This window comes from Podarcis liolepis (genome assembly GCF_965112155.1).
Source record: "Podarcis liolepis genome assembly, chromosome: 6".
Taxonomy (NCBI): domain Eukaryota; kingdom Metazoa; phylum Chordata; class Lepidosauria; order Squamata; family Lacertidae; genus Podarcis; species Podarcis liolepis.
This window is the reverse complement of record NC_139559.1, coordinates 61490566-61514794: the sequence shown is the minus strand read 5'-3', so window position 1 is coordinate 61514794 and position 24229 is coordinate 61490566. Positions and strand designations below refer to the sequence as shown.

At 41.4% G+C, this 24229-nt stretch overlaps 1 protein-coding gene across 4 annotated transcripts in view; it reads left to right on the top strand.

The window, feature by feature from the left end:
• Positions 1-24229, top strand: part of ITGB3BP (integrin subunit beta 3 binding protein) — an 89885-nt gene that overhangs the window by 59348 nt on the left and 6308 nt on the right. For 2 of the 4 annotated variants that reach the window (XM_083510385.1, XM_083510386.1), the window contains exons 3-9: positions 3705-3840; positions 8400-8475; positions 9578-9656; positions 10789-10882; positions 12104-12157; positions 16898-16971; positions 21078-21131. In XM_083510385.1, the coding sequence (XP_083366511.1) occupies positions 3705-3840; positions 8400-8475; positions 9578-9656; positions 10789-10882; positions 12104-12157; positions 16898-16971; positions 21078-21131 (567 nt within the window). Of the gene's footprint in view, positions 1-3704; positions 3841-8399; positions 8476-9577; positions 9657-10788; positions 10883-12103; positions 12158-16339; positions 16366-16897; positions 16972-21077; positions 21132-24229 lie in introns of all 4 variants that reach the window. The other 2 variants (XM_083510384.1, XR_014527743.1) reach the window with 2 other exon arrangements.

Genomic DNA, 24229 nt, shown 5'->3' with positions numbered 1-24229 from the left:
ATTTGTGAAGCAAATGCAGTGCCATCTCTCTGTACATATAACAATATGGGATTATGATAATGCCGTAATCTGCATATTATAAACTGCAAAATTGAAATGAAAACATTAAAGACATTTTTATGTTGAGAATATAATTACCTCTCTCAGCTAATCTAACATAATGAAACGATAAAGTACTAACACTGCAATAAATTTCCCCTACAGTTATCACAATAAAAATAAAATTGTACTGTTGCTGTCCCCCCACCCCCACCCCATCTCTCTCTCTGATAAAATGTGGCCATTCCGTTTTTCCAGTGCCATCATGTCACGACATATGCCAGTTTATTATCTTCCAATACCAACTGTGGGCGTTGCTATGAACAATAATGCAGAGGAGTTCATTGGGCAGGTAGCCTTTAAGGAGGCAAAATTGGTGGGGGGGAATGTATACCTAAATGTTTGGTAAATAAAATGAGCCTCCTGTTTTGTTTCTACATACCAACAGTTTCTTTATAGATGGTAGTCTTCAGAGGTCTCAGTGGTACTTAGCAAAATTGGAAACTTGGCAGTGTTAAAAATATTCTGTATACTTTTTGTATTTAAACAAAGGTGACAAAATACAGCAGGGGCACTAACAAAAATCATTAGCAACTTAATTAGCAATTTAGTTTTCCATTACCCACCTTGTTGTGCTCTGAATACAGCTGTGACTGTAATTTTGCATCTGCTTCCTTGGTTGGAGTAGCATTTTTGGAGGCGAGCAGTCCAGCTTGAAATGATTCTATTCCACCCTAAAGCTATTTTTCCTTCTGAAATGGAAATTAAAAAGGGGGGATGTCTGTGTTGAGATTAACTATTTAGGAAGTTTCTGGTGTCAAAATTTCTTCATTGAAAGCTTGAGGTTTCAGGTTTTCCAAAATTCAGTGATGGAATTAATTTCTAAAGCTGTCTATGAAGCAGAATTATTATTGTTGCTAGTATAATTGTTGTATCCTTATCCAGAGTTTTAAGATAATTGAAATAGTTATGTGAAAAGGAAAGGGGAAAGGGAGAAAATGGTTTATTATATGTTTCAGAAACATGCATAGGAGTTTACTATCAGTCATTTCCAGTTGAAACAAAGGTGGCTATTCGGCAGCTCTCCAGATGTTGTTGGACTACAACTCCCATAAGCCCCAGTCAGCATAGCCAGGGGTCAGAAGTGAAGGGAGTTGGAGGCCAATAACATCTAGAGAGCCATACGTTAGTCCTTCCTGCACTAAGAAATGTTTTCAATTGTTACTCTTTACTTTTCCTAACTCTGCGTGTTTACTCAGAAGACAGTCCTACTTGGTTCAGTGAGGTCTCCTTCCAAGCAAATGAGTGTAGGATTGCACCTTAATTATTCCTTTGGTTTATTTACTTATGGCATCTGTATGCTGCCACATAACAATAAACGTTTTGGGCTGGGTTACAATAAATAAGTAAAATCCCTAACAACAATTTAAATACAACATAAAACCATAAAGTAAAAAATACAACAAAAACCAAACCTACTACATCCCCCCAAATGAAGACACAGACTTAAAATTGAGGGGTCCACACTAGCTGCTCTGAGCCCGGCCTTGGCTGGGGAGGGTGGGGTATAAATTATTATTATTATTATTATTATTATTATTATTATTACATAAGTACCTGATGTTGAAAAGAGCCCAAAGATGGTGTCAGGCAAGCTTCCATGGGAAGGCTCCCAGGGACTCCAACTCCATAGTCCAGTGCAAACAGTACTCCAGTATACCTGAACTTGTGACTTTACAGCTGTCTGATCGGTGTATTTTTAGTGTTTTACCTGATTGTCTTGTTGCTAATAGTATATTTCTTTTAACTCAAGTTGGCTTTGGAAGATTTGTTTTAGAATCGGGTTATAAGTAACACCAATCTATCAGTCTGCAAAATACTTACGGTAAATATATATTTTTAACTTACTCCAGGTGTAGCACATTTTCTGCACCTCGTGCCATACTGTTGGCAGGGATTCTTCTGATGAGTGGGTCATTTGGGAAGAGCCATACTGCACCCCTCTGGTGACTCATGGGGCTTAACGTGGCTAGTTCCCAAGTGATTCTTTCATTCAGATTTTGCTGATGTGACGTAGGATCCACTGCATGGGTGATGTTTACATTAGGCCTACATCTATGGAGTCACCCAAATAGGCCACAAGAAATTCAGCAGAATATGGCTATATTGCAGCCTTATAAATGAGACCACAGAAGTCTCTAGTTTGCAAAAAAAAGGGGGGGGAGGGGAGAAAAGTCTGCTGGGGGTTGGCAGAGGAGGGAAAGCAAGCTCTGCCCTTCTTGCAGTAGCCTTGTATTAGTCATGAAAGAGGGGATTTCCTTCTCTGGCAGTCCACTTGGCATCTGTGCTCAGTGCAGAGGGAGGGATGAAGCTCTCCATCCTTTTTTCACCAGCCTGCTCACTTGTCTACATGCAGTTTCTTACTGCCTATTACTTCGAAGCTAGTGGTTTAAATACAAGGCTGCTGTGTCATAAGTTGAGGATTGGTAGACTAATCCACTAATCTGTTCACACCAAACCTAGTATTTATACAAAACATGTAAAGGTCAAGGAGCCTTGGATGGTTAAGTTCAGTCAAAGGTGACTATGAAGTGCGGCACTCATCTTGCTTCAGGCCAAGGGAGCTGGCGTTTATCCACAGACAACTTTCTGGGTCATGTGGCCAGCATTATTAAACCACTTCTGGCTCAACAGAACACCGTGATGGAAGCCAGAGCGCACGGAAACACTGTTTACCTTTCCGCCGCAGCGGTACCTATTTATCTACTTGCAATGGCATGCTTTTGAACTGCTAGGTTGGCAGAAGCTGGGACAGAGCAATGGGAGCTCACCCCATCACGTGGATTCAAACCAGCGACCTTCTGATCAGCAACCCCAAGAGACTCAGTGGTTTAGACCACAGTGCCACCCGCCCCCAAAATTCAGAATCACCGAGCATTTACAGTCATAGTTTCGGAGTATTAAGTAGCAACAGTGTTTTACTGTAGGGCAAGGATGGGGAACTTGTGGTCTTCCAGATGTTCTTGGATCACAACTTATTTAATTATTGACCATTGGCCATTTGCACTTAGGCTGATGGGAGTTGGAGTTCAGCAACATCTAGAAGGCCATAGTTCTCTCACCCTTGCTATAAGGCAAGCTTTGTGCTATTTATATAGCTTCACCTTTCAGAGCCGCCTTTCTAAAAGACCATTTCAGTTGGAACATGAGAGGTAGTTTGCTCATTTAATTTGATTGTTCTTTCCACTAATGTGATAGATGGCCCTGAGTGTTGTAGCTATTTTCCTTCATCAGGAATTGTTAAACAAAAAGTTAACATCTTGTGTTAGTCCCTTGGAATAGATGGGTGGGCTTGAAAATCATTTGATTCTTTTTTGTTTGGATAAAGGACTAAATGTGAGACTCATGTTACCAGCACAAGGACAAGAAGCATAGTTTGTTCTTGGAACTTGAGCTTTGAAGTGTTAAAGTGTGTGGGATACCTAAAAATGCACTGAGAGGCATGATTCCTCATGTCTGTTATAGGAGCATTCTATAGCCTGCCTTGACTAGAAATAAAAAGGCAGAATTGGATATTGTGAAGGTTGAAAAGGAAAATATGAATGTGCTTTACACTGCATAATAATCCTGTACAGGTTGTTTTGTTACCATTTATTATTCTTTAGGTGTCTGCAACACCATTGCCAAAGAGTAAGAAGAATCTCAAGTCTTATTCACCAACAACAGGAACGTGCCCAATCAGTCCTTTTTCAACTCCCAGGAGCAATAATGTACAAGAGCATGGAAATGGTCTATCAAATGGTTAGTTGAACATTCTCTCCTACTTACTGCAGAATTTTTCTGGTTATTGACCAAGTCAAATTCTTGATTTAGTAATTTATGTCTTGCTCGGTAATTCTGATTCCTTCCACCCACCCACGAATATGAATTTGGATCTTTAGGGTAAAGTCCAACTTTTCTGCAGCCTTCACAAACATCTTCAACAATTCTCCTCTGACTAGTTTTGCTTACTTTTGCTCACTGAAGAGAATCAAGCAGTGGCATAGTTAGCCGCTTGGGCGCCTGGGGCAGCGTGTGCGTTCTGCGCATGGGGGGCATGGCAAGCTGTTGGCAGGGCAGGGCATGCTGCCAGAGTCCCAGTGCCTGAGCTGCCGTGTTTCGTTTGGGCGCCCTGTGGGCCTGCGTTGCTTTTACAAGCAGTGCAGAGCCTGCATGGAGTCTAACCGCTGCCTCCCCCCCAGCTGGAGGTTGGCTGAGGGGCAAGTGGTGGGCAGAGGCCGGCCCTACGCTGCTTTTTGGGGCAACAAGGGGTGTGCAGCTGCCCAAGCCACTCCCAGGAGAGACACAATGGCTCAGGCACGATGCTGGCTCTGTGCTGCTCTCGGGGCCAGCACATTCCAGTTGCGTCCTTCTTGGCCACCCTCTGGCGGCTGGGGGAAATGCAGCAGCTCAACACCCTGTGAGCACAGCCCTGGGCTGCGGTGCTTTGGGGAGCAGCGCACTGTGCTCTGGGGCACCTGGACTTGGGCATCATCTTGGGCTTCGGTGTGCCGCCCCCAATGTAAGTGCTGCCATAATAATAATAATTTATTATTTATACTCTGCCCATCTGGCTGGGTTTCCCCAGCCACTCTGGGTGGCTTCCAACAAACGATTAAAAATACCTTAAAACACCAGTCATTAAAAACAGGGCTGCCTTCAGATGTCTTCTAAACGTCAGATAGTTGTTTATTTCTTTGACATCTGATAGGAGGGCATTCCACAGGGCGGGTGCCACTACTGAGAAGGCCCTCTGCCTGGTTCCTTTTACTTCGCTTCTCACAGTGAGGGAACCGGCAGAAGGCCCTCGGCACTGGACCTCAGTGTCTGCATTGAATGATGGGGGTGGAGACACTCCTTCAGGTATACTGGGCCGAGGCTGAGGCCGTTTAGGGCTTTAAAGGTCAGCACCAATACTTTGAATTGTGCTTGGAAACATACTGGCCCAGTGCAACCCGCCCTCCGCCCCCCCCCCAGCTACACAACTGGAATCAGGCATTGAATTTAATGGAACCAAATTTCTCACTGTGTAGAGTGGGCAGAGTTTGTTAATCCAGCGGGTTTGTGCTGTTACTAGTTCCCTGCCCTTTGAAACTTGCTATGATAACATTTAACAGGTTTGACATCTGTATTGGGGCAAGTAAAGAAGGTCTTACCTGCCCTGTGCAATGGAACTGAGGGTGCTGCCTTGTGTGGAGTCTGACCATCGGTCCCCCTAGCTCAGTGGTGACCACACTGCCTGGCAGCAGATCTCCAAGGTTTCAGGCAGGGATCCCACCCAGCCCTGATAAGAAATGGTGAGGGTTGAACCTGGGACCTTCTGCATTCAAATTATATGCTCTAACACTGAGCCCTGTAATGATGGCTAATAATATTTTAACAATGCTGAACCCTGCATTAATTTGTCTGTGTGTCTGATCTTGTGCAAATCTTCTAACCTTTTATCATCAATCTACATCATCATACATGCACAATCTTTTTCAGGCTTATGCAAGTTCTTTACAGTGAACATTTGCAGAACATGGTAGCACAAAGGTTTATATCTCAACTAAGTCATCATTGGTGGGAGCATCTGTTCCACTAATGAAGCACTTCTACCATAGTATGGTTCCCTCTTCTCCACTCCACTCTTGCTTGTGGAAAATCTGCCCTGAAGGATTCTCCACTTGGGAGTCTTTACTGGATCCCGTCTCTCTCTGTCAACAGAAGGCATCCTTCCATTTGCAGATGGCTAGTGGCTATTGAGTGCAATTTGCCTTAATATTGTTCTCCATGCATCTTGGTGTTCAACAAGGCATAATTTAAAAAAATTCAAAACGCTTATCTCATAAGAAAATGAGAAGAGCCCTAGTGGAACAGACCAGTGGCCTGTTTTGTCCAGCATTCTTTTCCCAGTGACCAACCAGATGCCAAAAGCAGGACAATATCTGATTTGCATTGTTGTTTTCCAGTGACTTGGTAGTAAGAGGCCTGGGGCTTGGGATCATGGAGTTAGTATATAGCCACTGATAACCTACCTTATCTTCCATCGGTTTTGGAACCTTTTTTGAAGTTTGTGGGTGTTACTACTTATGCTAGGCAATTCCACAGTTTAACCTTATATCCCTTTGCTGGGAGAAGTGTCCATTTATCCTTACTCTCTGCTTCCTGTCCTTGACTCTGCTAGAAGCAGCTGCATTTGCTTCCTGTATCCCACACATTGTTTTCCTCTTTAGCATCAGTAAAGGTCTAGAAAAGAGGAGGACTGTTGCAGTGAATCCCCAATCCATAAAAAATGATCTGAGGAATTCCTATAAGCCATTAGGACTATCTTCTTTATTTAGAAAAGTTGTGCTCTACCCTTCTGTTGCAGTCAGAATGTGCAAGGCATTGTCCCATTTATTTCAACAGGGCACACCAACCACAAACTCTCTCTAGGATGATGGTCTAAAGTTCTCAGTGCATAACTTGGTTCAGAACCAAGCACATTTTGCCATTACTTGAAAACCTAACAGTCTTCTAGGTATGCTAAAGTGTTGCTCTTGCCCTCAAATAATTTGGGTGTTGTTGTTTTAGCAAAAGATGAGAAATGCATTTTGATTTAATTTCACAGAATAATACAAGAAAGGAGTTACTGTTGAGGTGAAGAAGAGAAAGCAGAGGACCTGGTTTAGGAATCCATATTACTTGGTCTAGATACTTTTACTGAGACACTATCTGTATTTGATTGAATATCACAGGCCCTTTTACACAAAGCAGCCAGTTGCTCGTAGGAGAAAAAACACAATATGTCCATTTGTGAAAGCGCATCTTTGCTCTGCTCACCCTCCCCTGTTAACTGAAAACTGACTGACATTTTAAAGCAGTGCAGCATACATACAACCTGAAAACTCCAAATGCTGTTATCTCCCCACTTCCCAAGCCAATCTTTTATTGATGATTTTATATGAGTTTTGCTTTCACTGTTCATATGTGATTCTGTGTTTGTGGGAGGGAGGGAGAAAGTGAAACAGGAAAAAAATCTGTTGGATTTTTTCACATGCCATTTCTGACAAAAAAAGGGGGGAAATGCCTGAAGGAGTAAAACGCCTGTGTGCCGGGATGTCAAAGGCAAAGGTGAGTGTGTGCTATATTTCCATATTGTAATTAAATATGGGCATAAGGGAACAGTCCTTTTGCACATAAAAAGAGAGATCACGTGTCCGCAGCTGACATTTAGATGGATAATTATTCAGTAAAGTAGGAATAGCTTTCCTTTTCTAGTTTCACCAAGCTACAAAATGGTGGTAAGGACTTAGAATTCTGAGTTGTCTCCTCTATATTTAGTGTTTTCTTTTTATCTTGCAACAGTGTTAACACTGCTTTATTGTTGTTATATATATATAAGTGCAATTATACAAGTTGCACTTGTTATTACAGTAAATGTAAATGAATAGGTATTTTGACCTGAAACACACACACACACACACACACACACACACACACACACACACCCCCATATCCGTAAGGGCTTTTTCATTTACACTCTTTGTTTTGGTCTGTCCCCTATCCTTGAGCCTTCGCAATGAGATCGAATACAAAATCCAGTAAAATCTCATATATATATATAGTTTTGTTGAACATTGAGATGTACAGAGAACAATATGAAGGCCAATTGCACTGCATAGCAACTAACCCTCTGCAAATGGAAGGGCTCATTCTGTTTGCAGGGAGCGCTGGGATCCATTGCAGGCCCCCATTAGCGTACTGGGCAAGGATGGCATTTTCTGCTCCTCACTCTTTTCTCTTGCAGTCCCTTTCACCATTCTCATGTTACTACGTAGGATCCTTCAGAGTAGTGTTTTCAATTGTTCTGTGTTTTTTGTGAGTTTGATCTTATGGGGCTGCTATATAACTTTGGTTAGTAAAGAAATAATTTCAAATGGAAATTATAGTGGTTATTGAGCATGTTCTTTCATATATTTTCATATACCTAGCATCCAAATTAATAATACATAATATCTTGCATTTGCCAACAATCTTACATTTCTATGGAGTGAAATGAATGTTGGGAATTTTTTAACCTCTTAAATCGGTTAGTAGTAGTATTAACTTTACCATTTCTATTTTTGTATTTGTAGCTTTCCTTTCTAACGTAAGATGTTTATAATGGAAAAGCTGTAATTAATTAAATGTCAGGTTACGGTGCATTTGTAATGAAAAGGGGGGATGGGAATAGAGAAAATAGTTCATGTTTATTTTTCATGCAGAATACGGTAAATCTTTATACTGTTTGGATTTTTGTCTTCAATTACAGGATGATTATAGTGTTAATTCTTATTTCTTGATTGTCTTATTCCTAGGAAACAGAGAGAAATGCAGTAACTTGCTAATCAGATCACCCAGAAGGGGGCATCCTGAAATGGAAGACTATGAAAAGTAATGTTACCTAATTCTATAGTTTAAACCAAGCATGAAGAGGCACAAATTTAATTGCAACAGAGCCTCTGGGAAAGCTGTTTCTGCTGTAGCAATATTGGGGAGTAATTTATATTTAGTCCTTTTGCAATTATTAATTATCAACAAAACTGAGTTTTAAAAAACCCTAAGAAATGTTTGTTTTCTATCACAATGTTACACAGGTAAATGCAGATGAACATAAAATCACAAAAAATTTTCTAAAAAAAATTCAAAACCTACTTGAATTTGTTTTTGTGGGAGGTCATTATTTTCCTGACAATATTTTAGAAATGGCAGCCAGTTTCCCCAGAATTTATTCTATACAATTTGTCTGTCTATACAATGAGCTGCCTGGTGCTACGGCACTGCTTCAGTTGTTTCAGGCTTATGTCACTCCAATTAAGATCTGTTCTATAAGAGAAAAAGTTACATTGCTAGTTAATCTGCCTTCATCCTTTAGCTTTATTTATTCATGCAATCTTGTGCTTCTGGTGCACTCTCTAGCCTTTTGGATGATCCTACTGGTTTTTCCACTTCTCTCCCCCCCTTCCACTCATGATCTGCTTTCTACTGTCTCCTAAAGCAGGGCTTCCCAAACTTGTGCTCCAGCCGTTTTTGGACTACAATCCCCATCATCCTTGACCACTGGTACTGCTAGCTAGAGATGATGGGAGTTGTACTCCAAAGGCCTAGGTTTCGGAAACCCTGTCCTAAAGAGTCCCATGTGTAGGACTGGGCTGAAATCTTGTGCAGGAGTATTGATGGGTTTCTTTGCACTATCAATGGGAAGTGGGTGGAGCTGACTCTCTGTGCTGGAGTTTAGGGAGGAGGTAAGATAATGATGGGAAATTAGTATAATTAGACATGCTAGAAATGTATGCATTTCGCTACTGGTTGATGTACGATAAACCCTAGACTTATTTACCTGTTATATACCAACAAGTTACAGTATTTCACAGCCAGGGGAGGGATGTTGCCGGCAAAGCTATATCAGTGTTACTTGGTTTTTATTCATTTTTCTTCTTGTTTCAGAAATTATGCCATCAATTTAAATAATTCCTTGTTTCCCTCTTTCCTTAAGACTATTAATACTGCAATCTGAAGTTGAAGATTCTCTGGGCAGATTTATGAAAATCAGACAAAACCTAACCAATTTACAGGTCTGTTGTCCCCCATCTTGATTCTTGATTCTTTCTTTCTTTCTTTCTTCTCAATTGTTGCAATCTTCATTATAGAGCAGGGGTGGGGAGCTTCTGGTCCACCGATCAAATTTGGCTTGTAAGGCTGTTTTCCCTAGCCTACTTTTCATATGTGACGTCATGTGCAGGGCAGGTAGAGATGCAGCTGCATCATCTGTGCAGCTGACAACATGATTGTGCAGCTTATCTCTGCAGAAAGCCCTTGCGCTGCATTCCCCAGGCATCCAACAACCACCTGGCAGATGGGCACTTGGAAAGTGTTATGCAAGAGACTTTGACAGGTGGGTGGAAGTTAGCCCACGGGACAGATAACTAATTGGCCTACTGGGCCAAAAAGTTTGCCCACACCTGACAATACCTATAATTTTATTAGCTACTGTTGTTCTCTCAGATCAGTCTCCACCCTGTACCCAGCAAGATAGTTGGTTTTCTGATTCCACTGTGAGGATCAAACTAGGTGTGATTGTGGAGTTTGATCATGCATCTCCCACAGTTTTATTTTTTTAAAGAAGTGTGTTAACACTTTCCCTGATATCTGTTTCCTGGTTTAAACTGCCCCTCTTCAGCTGCTATTTGCCTCACGAGGTCACACCTATGAGTATCCTAAGGGCACCTGTTTTGCCCGCCACTCTGTACTTGAATCCTGGTGGGGTCATGTCCTAAGGGCTGGAAAGAAAGCAGAGGTGGTAGACTGGGATGGATTCTGAGATCCAGGCTAGAAGCCAAAGTCAGGGCAACACTTCCTTTGATTGAAAGGCATGGCCAGATACAGAGTGGTTGGGGTAAACTAGGGGAACTGACCAGGATTCAGGTAAGCAGTCAGTCTGAAAAGGCAAAGTGGCAGCCTGCTGGTGTCCTTTAGTGATAATGTGCTCAGATTGTGGGGATGCGACAAGGCTTTCAACTTCACACCTGTTGATCGTACTGTGCATACAGAAGCATTCCATTTCCAATATCAAATATTAGTAATATAGAATTTTTTTCAGCCATTTAAACTAAAGATGCAGAAAGAGTGGGAGGTTTTAAGAGTTCTGTTTTGTTAGAAGATTTGGCATTAAGATTTAGCTTTCTTAAAAATATATATTTTTTTCAGGCTTTAGAGGGCACCAGAGAGCTTGAAAATATTATCGGTGTTTCAGAGACCGCTGGTAACTTGAAAGGCGAAGTGAGCAAAACCAGAAAACTAAGTAAGAAGGACTTTTCATAATTTCCTTTTTGTGAAATAATTAATATGCATCCTTTCACATATTTAATTTTTGCTTTACATGAGCATGCCTAGGTGTCCTAGAAATATTACGTATTGCAGAAATACAGATTACTTTCCATATTAAGTACTTCATATTAAGCAACATAATTAAGCAAACAAATAATTGATAAGTGGTAACAATACAGATCACTCTTGGTATAACTCAAGTGAATTTATATTACGGGTCTCTATATCCAAGTTACTATAAGCAGGAGTAGGGAGCCTCAGGCCCAAGTGCCAAATGTGGCCCTCCAAGCCTCTGTCTGGCCCTCATGACTCTCCCAACACCATGCCCTTGCCCTTGCCCTTCAGCCTGTTTCACATCCTCTTTGAGTGTTTTGCTTGGCCTAGAACTGATAATTAAGTGATCAGTCTGTGAACACTTAGAAAAGGATGCTATGATTACTAAGACCCAGAGTAGGCTTCTCAAAAACAAGTCATGCTGGACCAATTTCATTTCTTTTCTTTTTTTTGATGGCATTACAAGCTTGGTGGATCAGGGGTATGCTGTGGATGTAGTGTATCTTGATTTCAGTAAGGCTTTTGACAAAGTCCTGCATAATAACATTGCAGAGAAGCTGCTAAAATGTGGGCTGGACGAGGTAAGTGTTAGGTGGATTTGTAGCTGGTTGACTTAACTAAACCAAAAGACTTCCCACTAATGGTTCCTCTTCAAGTTGGGTGAGAAGTTAGGTGCCACAGTGATGTGTCCTGTTGTTTAATGAAGGTATTGAGGGGTAACATTAGTTTTACTTTTGGCCTAACAATCCAGTGTGTCTTACTCAGAAGAAAGTCCCACTGTATTCAATGGGACTTGCTCCCTAGTAAGTGTGTTTAGGATTGCACTCTGCTGCTAGCCATGTCCAAAAAGATTTAGCAGAACTTTTGTCTACAGAGGTGTGTGTGAGAAAAAGGGAGGTGATTGTTTTCTTCTGATTTTTCCGATGTACAAAGGTTTTCAGGGGAAAGGGAGAGCAGAGATCTGGGAGTGCCCTGATCTAGGAGTAGAACTCTGCTTGAGGAATTATGAATTCAATCCAGTATTTTCTTTAAATGAAAAATTTCCTGGAACATTAGAGAAAAAACACATTTGTACCAATTTTCTATATTAGCATCACATGAGTAGAGTTCTCACAATATCTAAATATATTTTGTTCCTCAGTAAAGCAAGCAGGAAAACTGCTAAGAAGAACCAATGCAAGACAGCCTGCCCAAGGTAACTCCCCCATATTATTTGTTTTGATGGCAAACAGTTGTCAAAGGGGTCCATTTAGCAAACTTCTTCTGAAAGACTTGAAAAGGCCTTTTGCAAGAGACCGTATCAGATTTGTGTTTTTTTCAGCAAAATTAGGTCTCTTGCCCTCTCTTTGGTTGTATGACATTTAAGCTGTTGGCAAGATAAAGACTCCCCCCCCCCACCCGCCGCTTTCAGATTACAAAAGTGCCTAACTGAACAAACTATGCATTTTAAAAATGCATTTATTTGATATGTTTTTATATACCAGCTTTTTACTGAAGTCTCCCGGTGGTGTTCATATTAAAAATAAGCAAGATAAAAATGATAAACTATTAAAAAGCACAACAGTATAGAGGCTAAAATTCAGCTGCAGCAGGCGGGGGTGGGGAGTAAGAACAAAAAGTGGAATTGCACATCTTCAGAGTCCTGGTTAAATAAGTGTGGTTTAAAGAGATGCTGAAATAGAATAAAAGATGGTGCCTGCCTGCCTACGTTCAGGAGGAAAATGATTCCATATAAAGGGTACAATTGCAGAAAAGGCATGGCTCCAAGGGGGGACATCAGTTGCACTTCTGTTGGCTGTGACACCAGAAGGAGCTGCAGTGGAGGAGAACCAGCCGTCTGCCATAACGGGTGACAGATACATACCTCTCTATTTTGAAGTGTTTGCAAAAGATAGGATGCCACAATTGCTAAGTGATTTGCTTGCCTGCACAAAAGGTGAAATGGACACCAGCATTTATCTTATGTTAAGGTGTCCATACAATGTCCCTAAGGGGTATTTATTAATTCGCCTTCACCGTTAGCTCAATGAAACAGCTTTGTGGGCAGTACACCAGCAACATACATAGTCTGTCTTTCTGGCCCAGAACCAAGAACAAATTCTCAAATCCAGATCCAGAGCATACTGACCTTATGGTGAGAATGATGGAACTATTGTGGATTATGTCAACTCCCCCCCCCCCCTTGATCTGTGTGGGTGCTGCACTCAACTCCTGGGAGGCAGAGTTATCCATGCAGTGGTTAGGAGAATGCACTCTGAAGATGGTTTGGCCTCAGATCTGGCTTTGGGGAAAGACTGAGCCCCATTTACTAGTCAGTCCCATTAAAAAAGTTAAGGCTGCAGATTTTGCCCAGTAATATATCTTTAACTTGTCAATCTGAGTTACTGGGCACAGGATGGTAGTCAGAACTGTTCTTGGTATTGGCATGTGAGCACCCTACCAGTTTGAGAAGAACCTTTATTTTAACTCTCTGGATATGAACTGCCTCCATGTTTATTTTATTTTTTATATTTTTTACATTTTCTTCCTTATCCGCATCACCTTGTCTTAGGTGTAGGCTTTTGAGTGAACTATAAAGCCTTGATGTATCTCAAGGCTTTAATAATGATAATAATATTTCTCTAGTGTCTATTACCGGAGGACCTGAGCGTACTTTGCAAACATTTATGAATACAGCCTTGCCACATCCCAGAGACATATGATCTCTATTTTACAAAGTCCCATTTCGGCGAGGTGCTTAAGAACATGCCTTGCATTAAACAGAGGCGGCGCATCATTGACGTCACGGCTTGTCTGATATGGGGCATAGGCATCTCTTGGAGAACAGGCACATTATGGTTTTGGTATTCTGCGAATGAGTGGCTTAGAATGAGCTTTCAAGCAGATTAAATTTACCAGCTACTTCCATGAAATCCTGTGGAACACCCACCCCTTTGGCAGAGATTTATTTTTTTTAAGCTTTTAAATTAAACTTGACTGAGTTTCCAAAAACACTTTTCTAAATGCGCATTGTGTTATCATGTAATGCACCAGCCTTGCAGATGAGTTTACTACATCCATGCCATTTTACTATTCTGTCATGGGGTCATGTAAGTCAGTGGCTCTCCCAGGAGGAATTGTTCCTCCTCTCTGCGAGTGGGTAACACTGTCCCATTGTAGCCTTTCCCCAAAATGTTCAGTAATTTAGTAACAAAGCTTTGTAGTAAAATGAGAGCTTTCGCACTGTGCCAGCTAGGTAAGCACATTTGGGGGAATGGGTATGAATATAGACCAGGCCACCAGCTGGTACAGAGAAGGTGCCTGTGTCTTTTACTACAAAGTTGTGGTTAAATGCTGAAAAGATGAGTGGCTTGTCTGCCCTCCCAGGTAAAGTATGAAATGAGACAACAGCTGACTCCTGGTCCTGTGCCTTAAACTCAAGGCAATACTTCCTCCTAAGCTTGAAGTCATTTAGCATTTATATCGATATGAAGTGAAATCTCTGTAGCTCAGCAGTGTGTTCTTGATGCCAGACAGGCAGCCACACATCTTGATCAAGTAGATTAATTTTCCCTCGTGGTTTATGATTTAGTTTTTAAAAGAAGCAGAATAAAGGACATTTTAACGATGAAGACTTAGCTTGCCAAGTGTCAGTTGTGTTGAGTGGTGTTTTCTCATTCTTTATCTTTAACATGGAGTAAACAAATGACTTTCTTTCCTTGGTTTCTCCCCACCTCCTTATTATGTACTTTTAAAAATTGCCTTGTATCAGTTCATAGGATGGTTGAAAAGAGCTGTTTCTTTAATGTAACATATAGACTTTAGTTATCGTCTTCTTTTTTTTAACTTTGAAGTTTAGAACATCATAGTAGCAATTACTGCCTCTGAGTGGAACAGAGTTGAGTTTATGCAAGACTACAACTGGTTAGGGGAACAAAATTGCATTGGGCCACATACCAGGCCTACTTAATATCTGTTGGAATAGTGCCTGTGTATATAAACCAGAGCTATGAGATTATTGCTTTCAAAATCCAAGGTAGCAATTGCACATATGGATCTAGGTATGTAAATAATGATAGCACAGAGAAGCAATACTTTCCCATCCCCATGTCTTTGTAATACAAGGGGTAAGTCAGAGTAAACATATACGGGTTAAATTCAAATCTTTTTAGATGAGTTGATCCAGTGAAAGAGAGGGGAAGACCATTTTGCTGATTTGCCCTGCAGCCCCTACTCTTTTCGGAGGATCCCCTAACTATCAGAGGGTGCAAGCAGAAAGAATAATCAACAAAAGTCCCCTCTCCAGGCCTGCCCAAGACATTTTGGCAGCTGAGGCGAAGCACAAAATGGTGCTCCTCCCCTGCCAAGGAAGAAGAGATGAGTGAAATTCATGGGAACAAGGAACGAGGATGGGAGGAGTCCAGCAGCACCTCCTATTTGCCAAGAGGACACTGTAGAGAAGGCATTGGGGTGGGGGGTATGCTGAGGAGGTGTCAGATCCAGCCTCCAAGGAGTATGCTCTATGTGTTGTTGCTGCAGCCACTGCCACAGCAGTGAGCAATGCATTCCTTGGAGGCTGGGTCTATCCCTGAGGATCTTGCCCCTGTGGATCCTTCCCCTGTGGATCTTGCCACTTGAGGCAGTCACCTCACCTTGCTATATGGGTGGGCCAGCCCTGCCTCTCTCCCACTTTCCCCAAGTGTCCCCAAGCAGAACTCCATGCAGGGGATGAGCTTGCTGATGGGAGCAACATCTGGATCCAAGCTACTGTCTGGAAACCGATCGCTAGAATACCCGTGACCAATTTTAAGCTGGGAAATCTAATCTTGGTCACAAACAAGAATCCTTACAGCTGCAAGTTTAGAAAATCGTCAAGTTGGGCTGCAGAAAACCAGGAAAGAAGAGCGAGTTTGCTTAAGGAATTTTCATTTGGCGGAATTCTTACTCGTTCTGAAGTTGGTTTCACTTACAAATTCTCCCACTCTCTTCTTCGCCTAATGAAGCCCACAGAAACCAGCGCCATGGTATACTAAGCATCTTTAGTTGCTTTCTAAGTAAAGCAACCATATAGCCTTATTTGTGCTCAAGAACAACAGTTAAACATGCTGCATCATAATGTTTCTTCCATTTGTAACACTAATGACCCAAGCAGCGAAAATTTAGTATGACTCTGAAATCATATGGGTCAAAATGACGCACTTTTAGCATGTTAACAATATAATAAATACTTCTTGAATGGGAACTTTGATCCCTTCTGCTGTCCTAATGAAAATAAAGGCTGGAGAAAGACTGTCTTCTTTATTTAGCTTTTTTACTTTTGGATGTGGTTTTCCATAATTATTTTTAATTAGTTATGCTCAGGACATAAAACCTATGACTATTCTTTGGCTTGATACAGATGGAATGTCACATTATCATCACATGGTAAGGCATGAAATTTATTTACTTTACATAAACAGCCTCTACTTAAAACAACTTAATTCAGAACATTCCTTTGTCAATGGGCAGCATTATGTAGATCTTAGTATATCATTCTGCATTAGCAACATAAAAAATGGGCCCATTGTTTGCCCATGACTAGCATTTACAGTAAACAAAATGTTTTTTGAAGAGAATGTAAGCAAACTTGAGAGCAGCTGCCAGGAGATGAAATCTAGTCATGTTGCTGCTGTCCAAAGCATGCTTTATGTGTGTGTAGGTTGTACTCTGCATATTTCAAAGGGGAACTTTTTAACAGTTTTAGCATTTTGTGGGAGTGAATACAAACAAAACGAACCTTTATCCTGCTGGTTCTTAGGCAGGGTTTCAGTAAATGCTAGATCTAAAAGAGACTTTTTACTCAACTCTTCCCTAATCAACCAGGATTGAAAGATTTGTTTACAAATGTTTTTGTTCAATGCAAGACAAAGCACCAAAGTTCTGCAGGCTTTAAAAAGTGCTGTTCTCTGTTACACAGCTTTGATGTACTGCTTCCAACCTGATTTGGTTCAGCTTGTCCAGTTTCCCATCTTCACCCAGTGTAGATCAGAGGTAGGCAAATGAAGGCTAGCGGACTGTATCTGAATCTACAGTTTGGGGGCGTTGTCCAGGCTGCTGCGACCATGTAGTGACTTGGTTCCAGTCCAGTTGTCCCAGAAGATTAAAAAAGGAACAAAAGATTTTCAAAATAAAAAAATTGTGGGATGAATTGGGAAGATATTGCCTATGCCTGACATTTAAAATGGTGAAAAGAGCTAATAAGTGCTCTAGTCCTGTTAGTTACTACCTCATCCCTTGCACTTTTTAGGTGCTCTTTTGTGGAGAACAGAGGGATCTGCCTTATACTGTGTTATGATGACATGATAAACTATGGTTTGTTGTGATGGGAGTGACCTTGAGCAAGCCTCAGGCTTTGTGTCCACTCCTCTTCCAGAGAGCTGCCTTTAACAGCTGTGTGGCAGGTCAAAATTCAGCAGGTGAAGCCTTTTCTGGTATGGAAAAAAGCTCTACCTGTTCACATTCAGTCTGTCAAACATTCTGTTACTTGTGTGGCCCTAATTTGTTTTGGGGTTGTCTAACCCAACTGCAAAATAGGATACAGAGCTTAAACCAATTTGTGTCCTCTTTTGCAAGAGGGGGCATAAGGCCTAATCCACATAGAGTGCATTGGACCCATTATTCTGTTGGCACCCTGGACTTACTCGCAGACAAGTGTGTGTAAGATTGCAGCCTTGGTTGCCTTGAAGGCTGTGCCACTCTTGAGATTATTTTGTAAGAGACAAAGTTTTGGCTGTATTGATTTTTGTGGGGTGTTTTTGTGTTTTTGCTTCAGGTGAGACTTTAATCTGTCTAGTAGAGAGATACTACTTATTGTGAAGAAAAATGGTCAAAACTCAGTTATTCTTTTGACCTACAAATACTGCACGATTAGTTTTTCTCATCTCAACAAAATAACACTTTGTTTCCCCAAAGACACTTGTGTCAATATGTGGCTGTAATTAGGGTGTGAATTTTAAAATACAGCCTTTGGCATGTTTAGCATCACAGGCCGGAGCTACAGGTGTGATAGATACTTGGGAGGCAAACTACAAACTTCTTCAATTATTTACTATCCTATGCCATGTAGATGAAATATTAAGCTATTAACTTTGGTGGCAGACATAGAAATGCATATGAGACATATGACTATAAAGCTTCAGATATATATACACAACCAACCACACGGATGTGCACAAACACTCACTGACCTGTCAAACTGAGTTCCTTATATGAAGGTCTACCATTCAGCCATTGTACATGAACTTTGATGCATTACTTTTACAATGTGTTTTTCTTGTAGATCTCTTCCTACAATGCTTTTTACAAAAAACCCCAAACCCTGACATTAGATATCAGGTGAAATGAAAACTATTAATTATATAAGTGTTATGTATAGTAATTCGTACATTACTATAAATACTCCTAAATATGTCTTCTTTGAGACGTACAATAGTTATTTTAAATAATAAAAAAGGAAAGGTGCATTGGTTTGGAGTCACTTAATAGCAATTACATTTTAAGAGGTGTAAATAACTTGCTATCCAGACATTACAAATATCCAGGTGCTCTGTATGTGCTGATGACAACAAAATTGAAAAGAAAGACTGCAATAATTCTGACTGGTTTTCTCTGCAGAAGATATTGATTATTTGTGTGTGGTGAGAGATTTGGAAAATTCAATTAAAGGAGTTGTGCAAAGGTTTCATAAATTTTCCTTATACAGCGTGTACACAGACACTGTTGCGTATTAAATCAATGCAGCACTTTACAATATATTTTCTTTGAAACATAAAAATAAATAACATTTAAACAGTTCTGCTTACTACAGAAACAAGTTTTATTTTCTGTGAAGCATTTAGTCATGTGCTATCACTGACTCATACACATTTGCCAGCTGTAACAAATTTTATAGACATTTTCTCCAGAGACATAGCTCATGTACTATGAATTTTTAAATGAGCAAATGGTGAAGAGGGGATGTCAGCAATATAAAAATTGATCAGTTAAAAGATAAAAGCATAAGTAAAGAGATTTGTATGGTAGTCTTAATAGGTTTTATTAAATAAAAATACTATAAAAGGACAGTAATGAATAGACTGAAGGTTTTAACTGTAGTTGAGGTGGAGAAAAATTATTCTGGCACATTTAAGAGAAGATTGGTTTTATATCACCAGACAGGTGGCCATTTTTTCCTCTCTCCCTCTCCACTTTAGAGCTGTTCATGGTTTAAACCATTTAAACTTGCACACACATGCATAAAAGAGAGTAAACTTTCAACTAGATCATGACCTTTCACTGTGCTGGTGGATGGGTAGAGGAACAGAAGATTCTCCCCCACTTTGCACAGGCGGATTAGAGTAGTTCTCTAGAAAGACTTGAGCGACTCCCCTTGACCTGGGCAGGTCTCTTGAAGTTGAACGGCAAAGTTGGTTAAGGTCTCTACACAGCGTCACAGTTGATTCTGATTCAGCTCAGAGCCCGTGTGGTGCATTGACCAGAATCTGTAATAAGGGCTGTAGCTCAGTGGTAAGAGGGCAATCCTTAGCATGGCCAGGGTCCCAGGCTGAATCCCTGACATCTGCAGCTGGGGCTGGGAAAGACTCCTGGCTGCTGGACAGTATTTGCAACACTTACTTAGATGGACCAACAGTCTGACCTTGCTATAAGGAGCTTCCTATGTAACCCCAAATCCCCACTGAGCATTGAACTCTCTGTAAGACACTGGGAAAGCCAGTATCTTGACTAACTTGTTGCGTTGTTGGAGAAAGGGCAAAATGGAATGGTAAGAAGCCCACTGTGGGGCCTGATATTGTTATAAACACAGGACAAGACAGGAGGTCTCTTCGGGGACTGGACCTTTGGTGGTGAGTCTCAGATCTCCTGCTTGTTCCTATACACACACAAATACATACGTGTGTGTGTGTGTGTGTGTGTGTGTGTGTGTGTGTGTGTGCAAAGTAGTGTTCCCCAGTACCACCATCTTCATTCTCCAGGGATGATGTTGTTTAGTCGTGTCTTCGTGACCCCATGGACCAGAGCACGCCAGGCACTCCTGTCTTCCACTGCCTCCCGCAGTTTGGTCAAACTCATGCTGGTAGCTTCGAGAACACAGTCCAACTATCTCGTCCTCTGCCGTCCCCTTCTCCCTGTGCCCTCCATCTTTCCCAACATCAGGGTCTTTTCCAGGGAGTCTTCTCATCTCATGAGGTGGCCAAAGTATTGGAGCCTCAGCTTCAGGATCTGTCCTTCCAGTGAGCACTGATTTCCTTAAGAATGGATAGGTTTGATGATCTTGCAGTTCATCGGACTCTCAAGAGTCTCCTCCAGCACCATAATTCAAAAGCATCAATTCTTCGGCGATCAGCCTTCTTGATGGTCCAGCTCTCATTTCCATACATCACTACTGGGAAAACCATAGCTTTAACTATACGGGCCTTTGTCGGCAAGGTGATGTCTCTGCTTTTTAAAATGCTGTCTAGGTTTGTCATTCCTTTTCTCCCAAGAAGCAATCTCCAGGGATACCTATACATATAAATTAGCTTGTGTCATGGGCCTCAGCCACAGGGTCGTTAAAGTAGCAAGCATCAAGTCCCCCAAATCTTATGTCCTTCAAATGCCTTGGACCTTGTAAGCTCTCATGATCTCCGATTGTGGCCTGTACTAGCTGGGGATTATAGGGGCTGTCGTCCAGAACATCTGCTGAGCAGCACGTTGGGGTAAGGCTGACCTAGCAACATGCCTGACAAAAGTAGCTTCCTGATGGTCAGCACAAGATTGAGTTGGTGGTAGGCTTGGAGTTCTTTCTTACCTCAGTTTTTAACTTGCCAAACCCTAAGAGCTTGAAGTTCTAACAACCCACTGAAACCTTTTGGGTAAGCCTCTGTTTTTGCCACTATTGTTAAAATAGAATCTTCAACATTTGCATTAACTTGTGTTTAAAAGCAATTTGTGTTCCACAAGATGAATGCATCCCAATGAAAACAGTGGGCCCAACTACATGTTAGATTGTGTCCAGTGACTATGTTAGATTTTTCATTTTCTATACTGTAAGTATAAACTGCAATATATAATTGTATTGGTTTTCTTGTTATGTGAAAAAAATGTTCTTTGTTTTACAGACTATCTCCAACCTGCCAACAGCTTTGAGTACCTTAAGTCCCTCATCAACTGAGGTGAGGAGATCTTCATGTTTAAAAGACAGGATTGAAATCTGTAATTGAAAGTACAGTTAAAATATATGTGTTTATTGGAAGCTTTTTGAGGAATGGTAGATTTGTGGGACTTAATTTCTAGCACCCCTTGATTAATAACTCATAATGGGTGTTAACTTAATTTGAATGTAAATGACTCTGAGAGTTAATTATTAATATTTTCTCTGCAAACTGATGATTCTTTATTTCCCAAAATGTGTATTAATCAATATGCTGGGCTAGTTCAGACATAATGTCTTTCAAAAGGCATTACTTAGCACACATGTGTAAGTTTATATGTCAGAATGTTTTCCAAAACAGTTTTTTGTTTGTGTTTTCATTCATCCAAAGAAATATTTGCTGGGATGATACCACATGAAGTGCATTCTATTTTTGGCACGGCATCAAAGCAAACTTAGCAAGTATTTGAACCATTTTTGTTTCTTGCTAGCTCAGGAAATTCTAGTTTACTTGAGAGCTCATGATATGTAATTTTACAATTGCTCAAAATAGGATGACTTCCAACTTTGACGAGGTTCCCTTGCACAAAGGCAAAATTTACTCTGAAGCTCTACTAAAATCATGTTGTTTTAATTGCCATTTTTCTCCAGGAATATGTGTGCTGAATCACGAGATGAGACAAGTTTCTCACTTACTGGCATTTCCAAAGCCCATCTCATCTTAAAACATGCAGTATATGTGCAGTGGGACATGAATATCATGCCCTCCTCCAAGGGCCACCCCACATTCATAAGCTGGATGTGACAAAATGGTGTTTAGTGCACCATTTAAATTGAGTAGGTCTGATTTGTGTGATCTACTCTTTCCCCAACTATTTGAGCAGGAAAAACTATTGCATCAGCTGGGCCTGCATATACTGAACTCTCCTCCTATAGACCTTTTCATTCCATCATTGTATGCAACATGTGGCCCAGAGGATGGGTTGTGGGGGGCAGCAAGATCCTGTTCCCCGACTTAAAGTAGACAAGGCATATGTGGTTAGGACACAGGCCCCAGACAAACAAAATTAAATTATCTTGCTGCACAGAGCTATTCCATAGCATATTTTTTAAAAGAATGCCATCCTTTCTGAAACACAATGAAGATATTCCAGGTCTTGCCTTGCAGGCAAACATTAAGTTCATTGAGCCTGTCCAATATGTCAGCCAAGAACCCTAATCAAAGCTAGAAAATGTTTGTCAAGGAAATGACAAGTCCATCAAAATGTATGGCTCTTGTTTCTGAGTTTACAGACTCCTACAGATTGTCACTTTTTATAAAATCTGCAGTTTTCCCCACATGTGGTAAGAACTACATTAGCTTCATTAAAATTTGTTTTTTGTAGCTAGTACCTGGTCCTTTACCCATTCCACATAGCCAGTGTTGTGCCTGATAGTAGCTTGGATGTCATCTCTTCCAAACACCTTCATTATATTATTAGCTGAACGAGAAGTTTTGAAAAAAGAATTGTTAGCAGTCAGTGATAAAATAAGGACTCCTGCTCAATCTCAGGTGACCCAGTGTAGCAAACATAAGCCATCCCTTGTGCATTCCTGGTGCTGTTTGCATTGTTATACACAAACAGTGCAAAAAAGGGACTTGGGTTCTGAGCATCAACTGCCATATCGGCAGTTCTGCAGCAAATTTGGTATTGGACAGTAAAGACTTAGCTGTATGGTATATTACAGATGCAATTTTTATTGCTGCAAAGCACCACAAATTTTTTGCTGAGGGAACAGACATGGCTGCTTTGTTCTTGCCACAGTACAAAAGACACCATCATGCCTCAAATAATCTAGAAGATGGAAATAAACTCCACTGAAGTTAGTGAGTGTCAGAGCTGCTTAAAGATCCTAGCTCACAGAGGATCACGCTAGCCAGCGATCATTAAGTAAAAGTCTTTATTGAGTTACAGTTTCCATTCTCAAGCTGCTGCGTGCAACTCTACGTCTAGTGGCTAGATCGGCGAAGCTCCGTCTGAGTCTCCGCCCCTTGTGCACCAACTTAATATCCTAGCCCGGCTCCACCTTTTCCGCCTGACTGTCCTCCTCTGGGTCCCTCTACCCCCCGGGGTCTCTTCCTTCCTGGATTCTTCTGACGCCGACCCCCCGGACCCTCCTGTCTCCTTGCGCCGGGCTTTAGGACCTGGCTCTCTTTCAGGGCTGCCCACTGCGTCACTTTCCTGTGCATTTGAACTTGGCGCGCGCGCCCAACTTTCCACTTTCCGTTTGACCGTTTCCTCGCTCCCCGATGGAGGTGTGGCCACTCCTGACTCATGCCCTCCCTCCTGTTGTGAGCTGCCAGCGCTTGCCCCCTGGCTCCCTTCCTCTTCCCTGCTCTCTGGCGGTGACGCTGGTCCCGATTTCCAACTGCTCTCCTCTGAGTCCCCTCTGGCTCTATCTTCCTGGGGTGCCCCCCTAGACTCCCCCCTTGCCCTGGCCACTGGTGCTCCTTTCTGTGAATCTTCTGATTCACTGGAAAGACTCGGAGATCTCGGGTCGTCGTCATCACTCATCTTTTCTTCTGCCTCCTCCCCTTCGCTCTCTGTTTCCTCCCTTGCCCTTGCCTCTGCTCCTGAACCCCTGACAGTGAGGCTTACTTCCGAATATGCGTGCAATGAATTGTGCTGTTACTGAACTCCCTTTTTTAAAAAAAGAAGTTGATTGCAGGATATCTTTTACCAAATGGCATTTTAATTAATGATTGCTCAATTATTTTAATCAATGGTTTCATGCTATCATGATAGGATGGCAATTTTGCCTATAGACAAAGATGTGGCTGTTCTTTTGAAATCAGAATATGAATCCTCACCTCTTGCCTGACAGGCAGCTTTCGTTGCCCTTCCAGCTTTCTCCCACTCAGTTTCTGGCTTTCTCCTCTACCCCCTTATTCCTGTTTCCCACCTTCTCTAAGTTCTAACCCTCATTTACTAAACTGCTGCTAACCTTGGCATACTAACCATTTACCGTATTTTTTGCACCATAACACTCACTTTTTTCCTCCTAGAAAGTAAGGGGAAATGTATGTGCGTGTTATGGAGGAAATGCCTACGGTGGCATGCCTACGGATTTTCCTCCTCT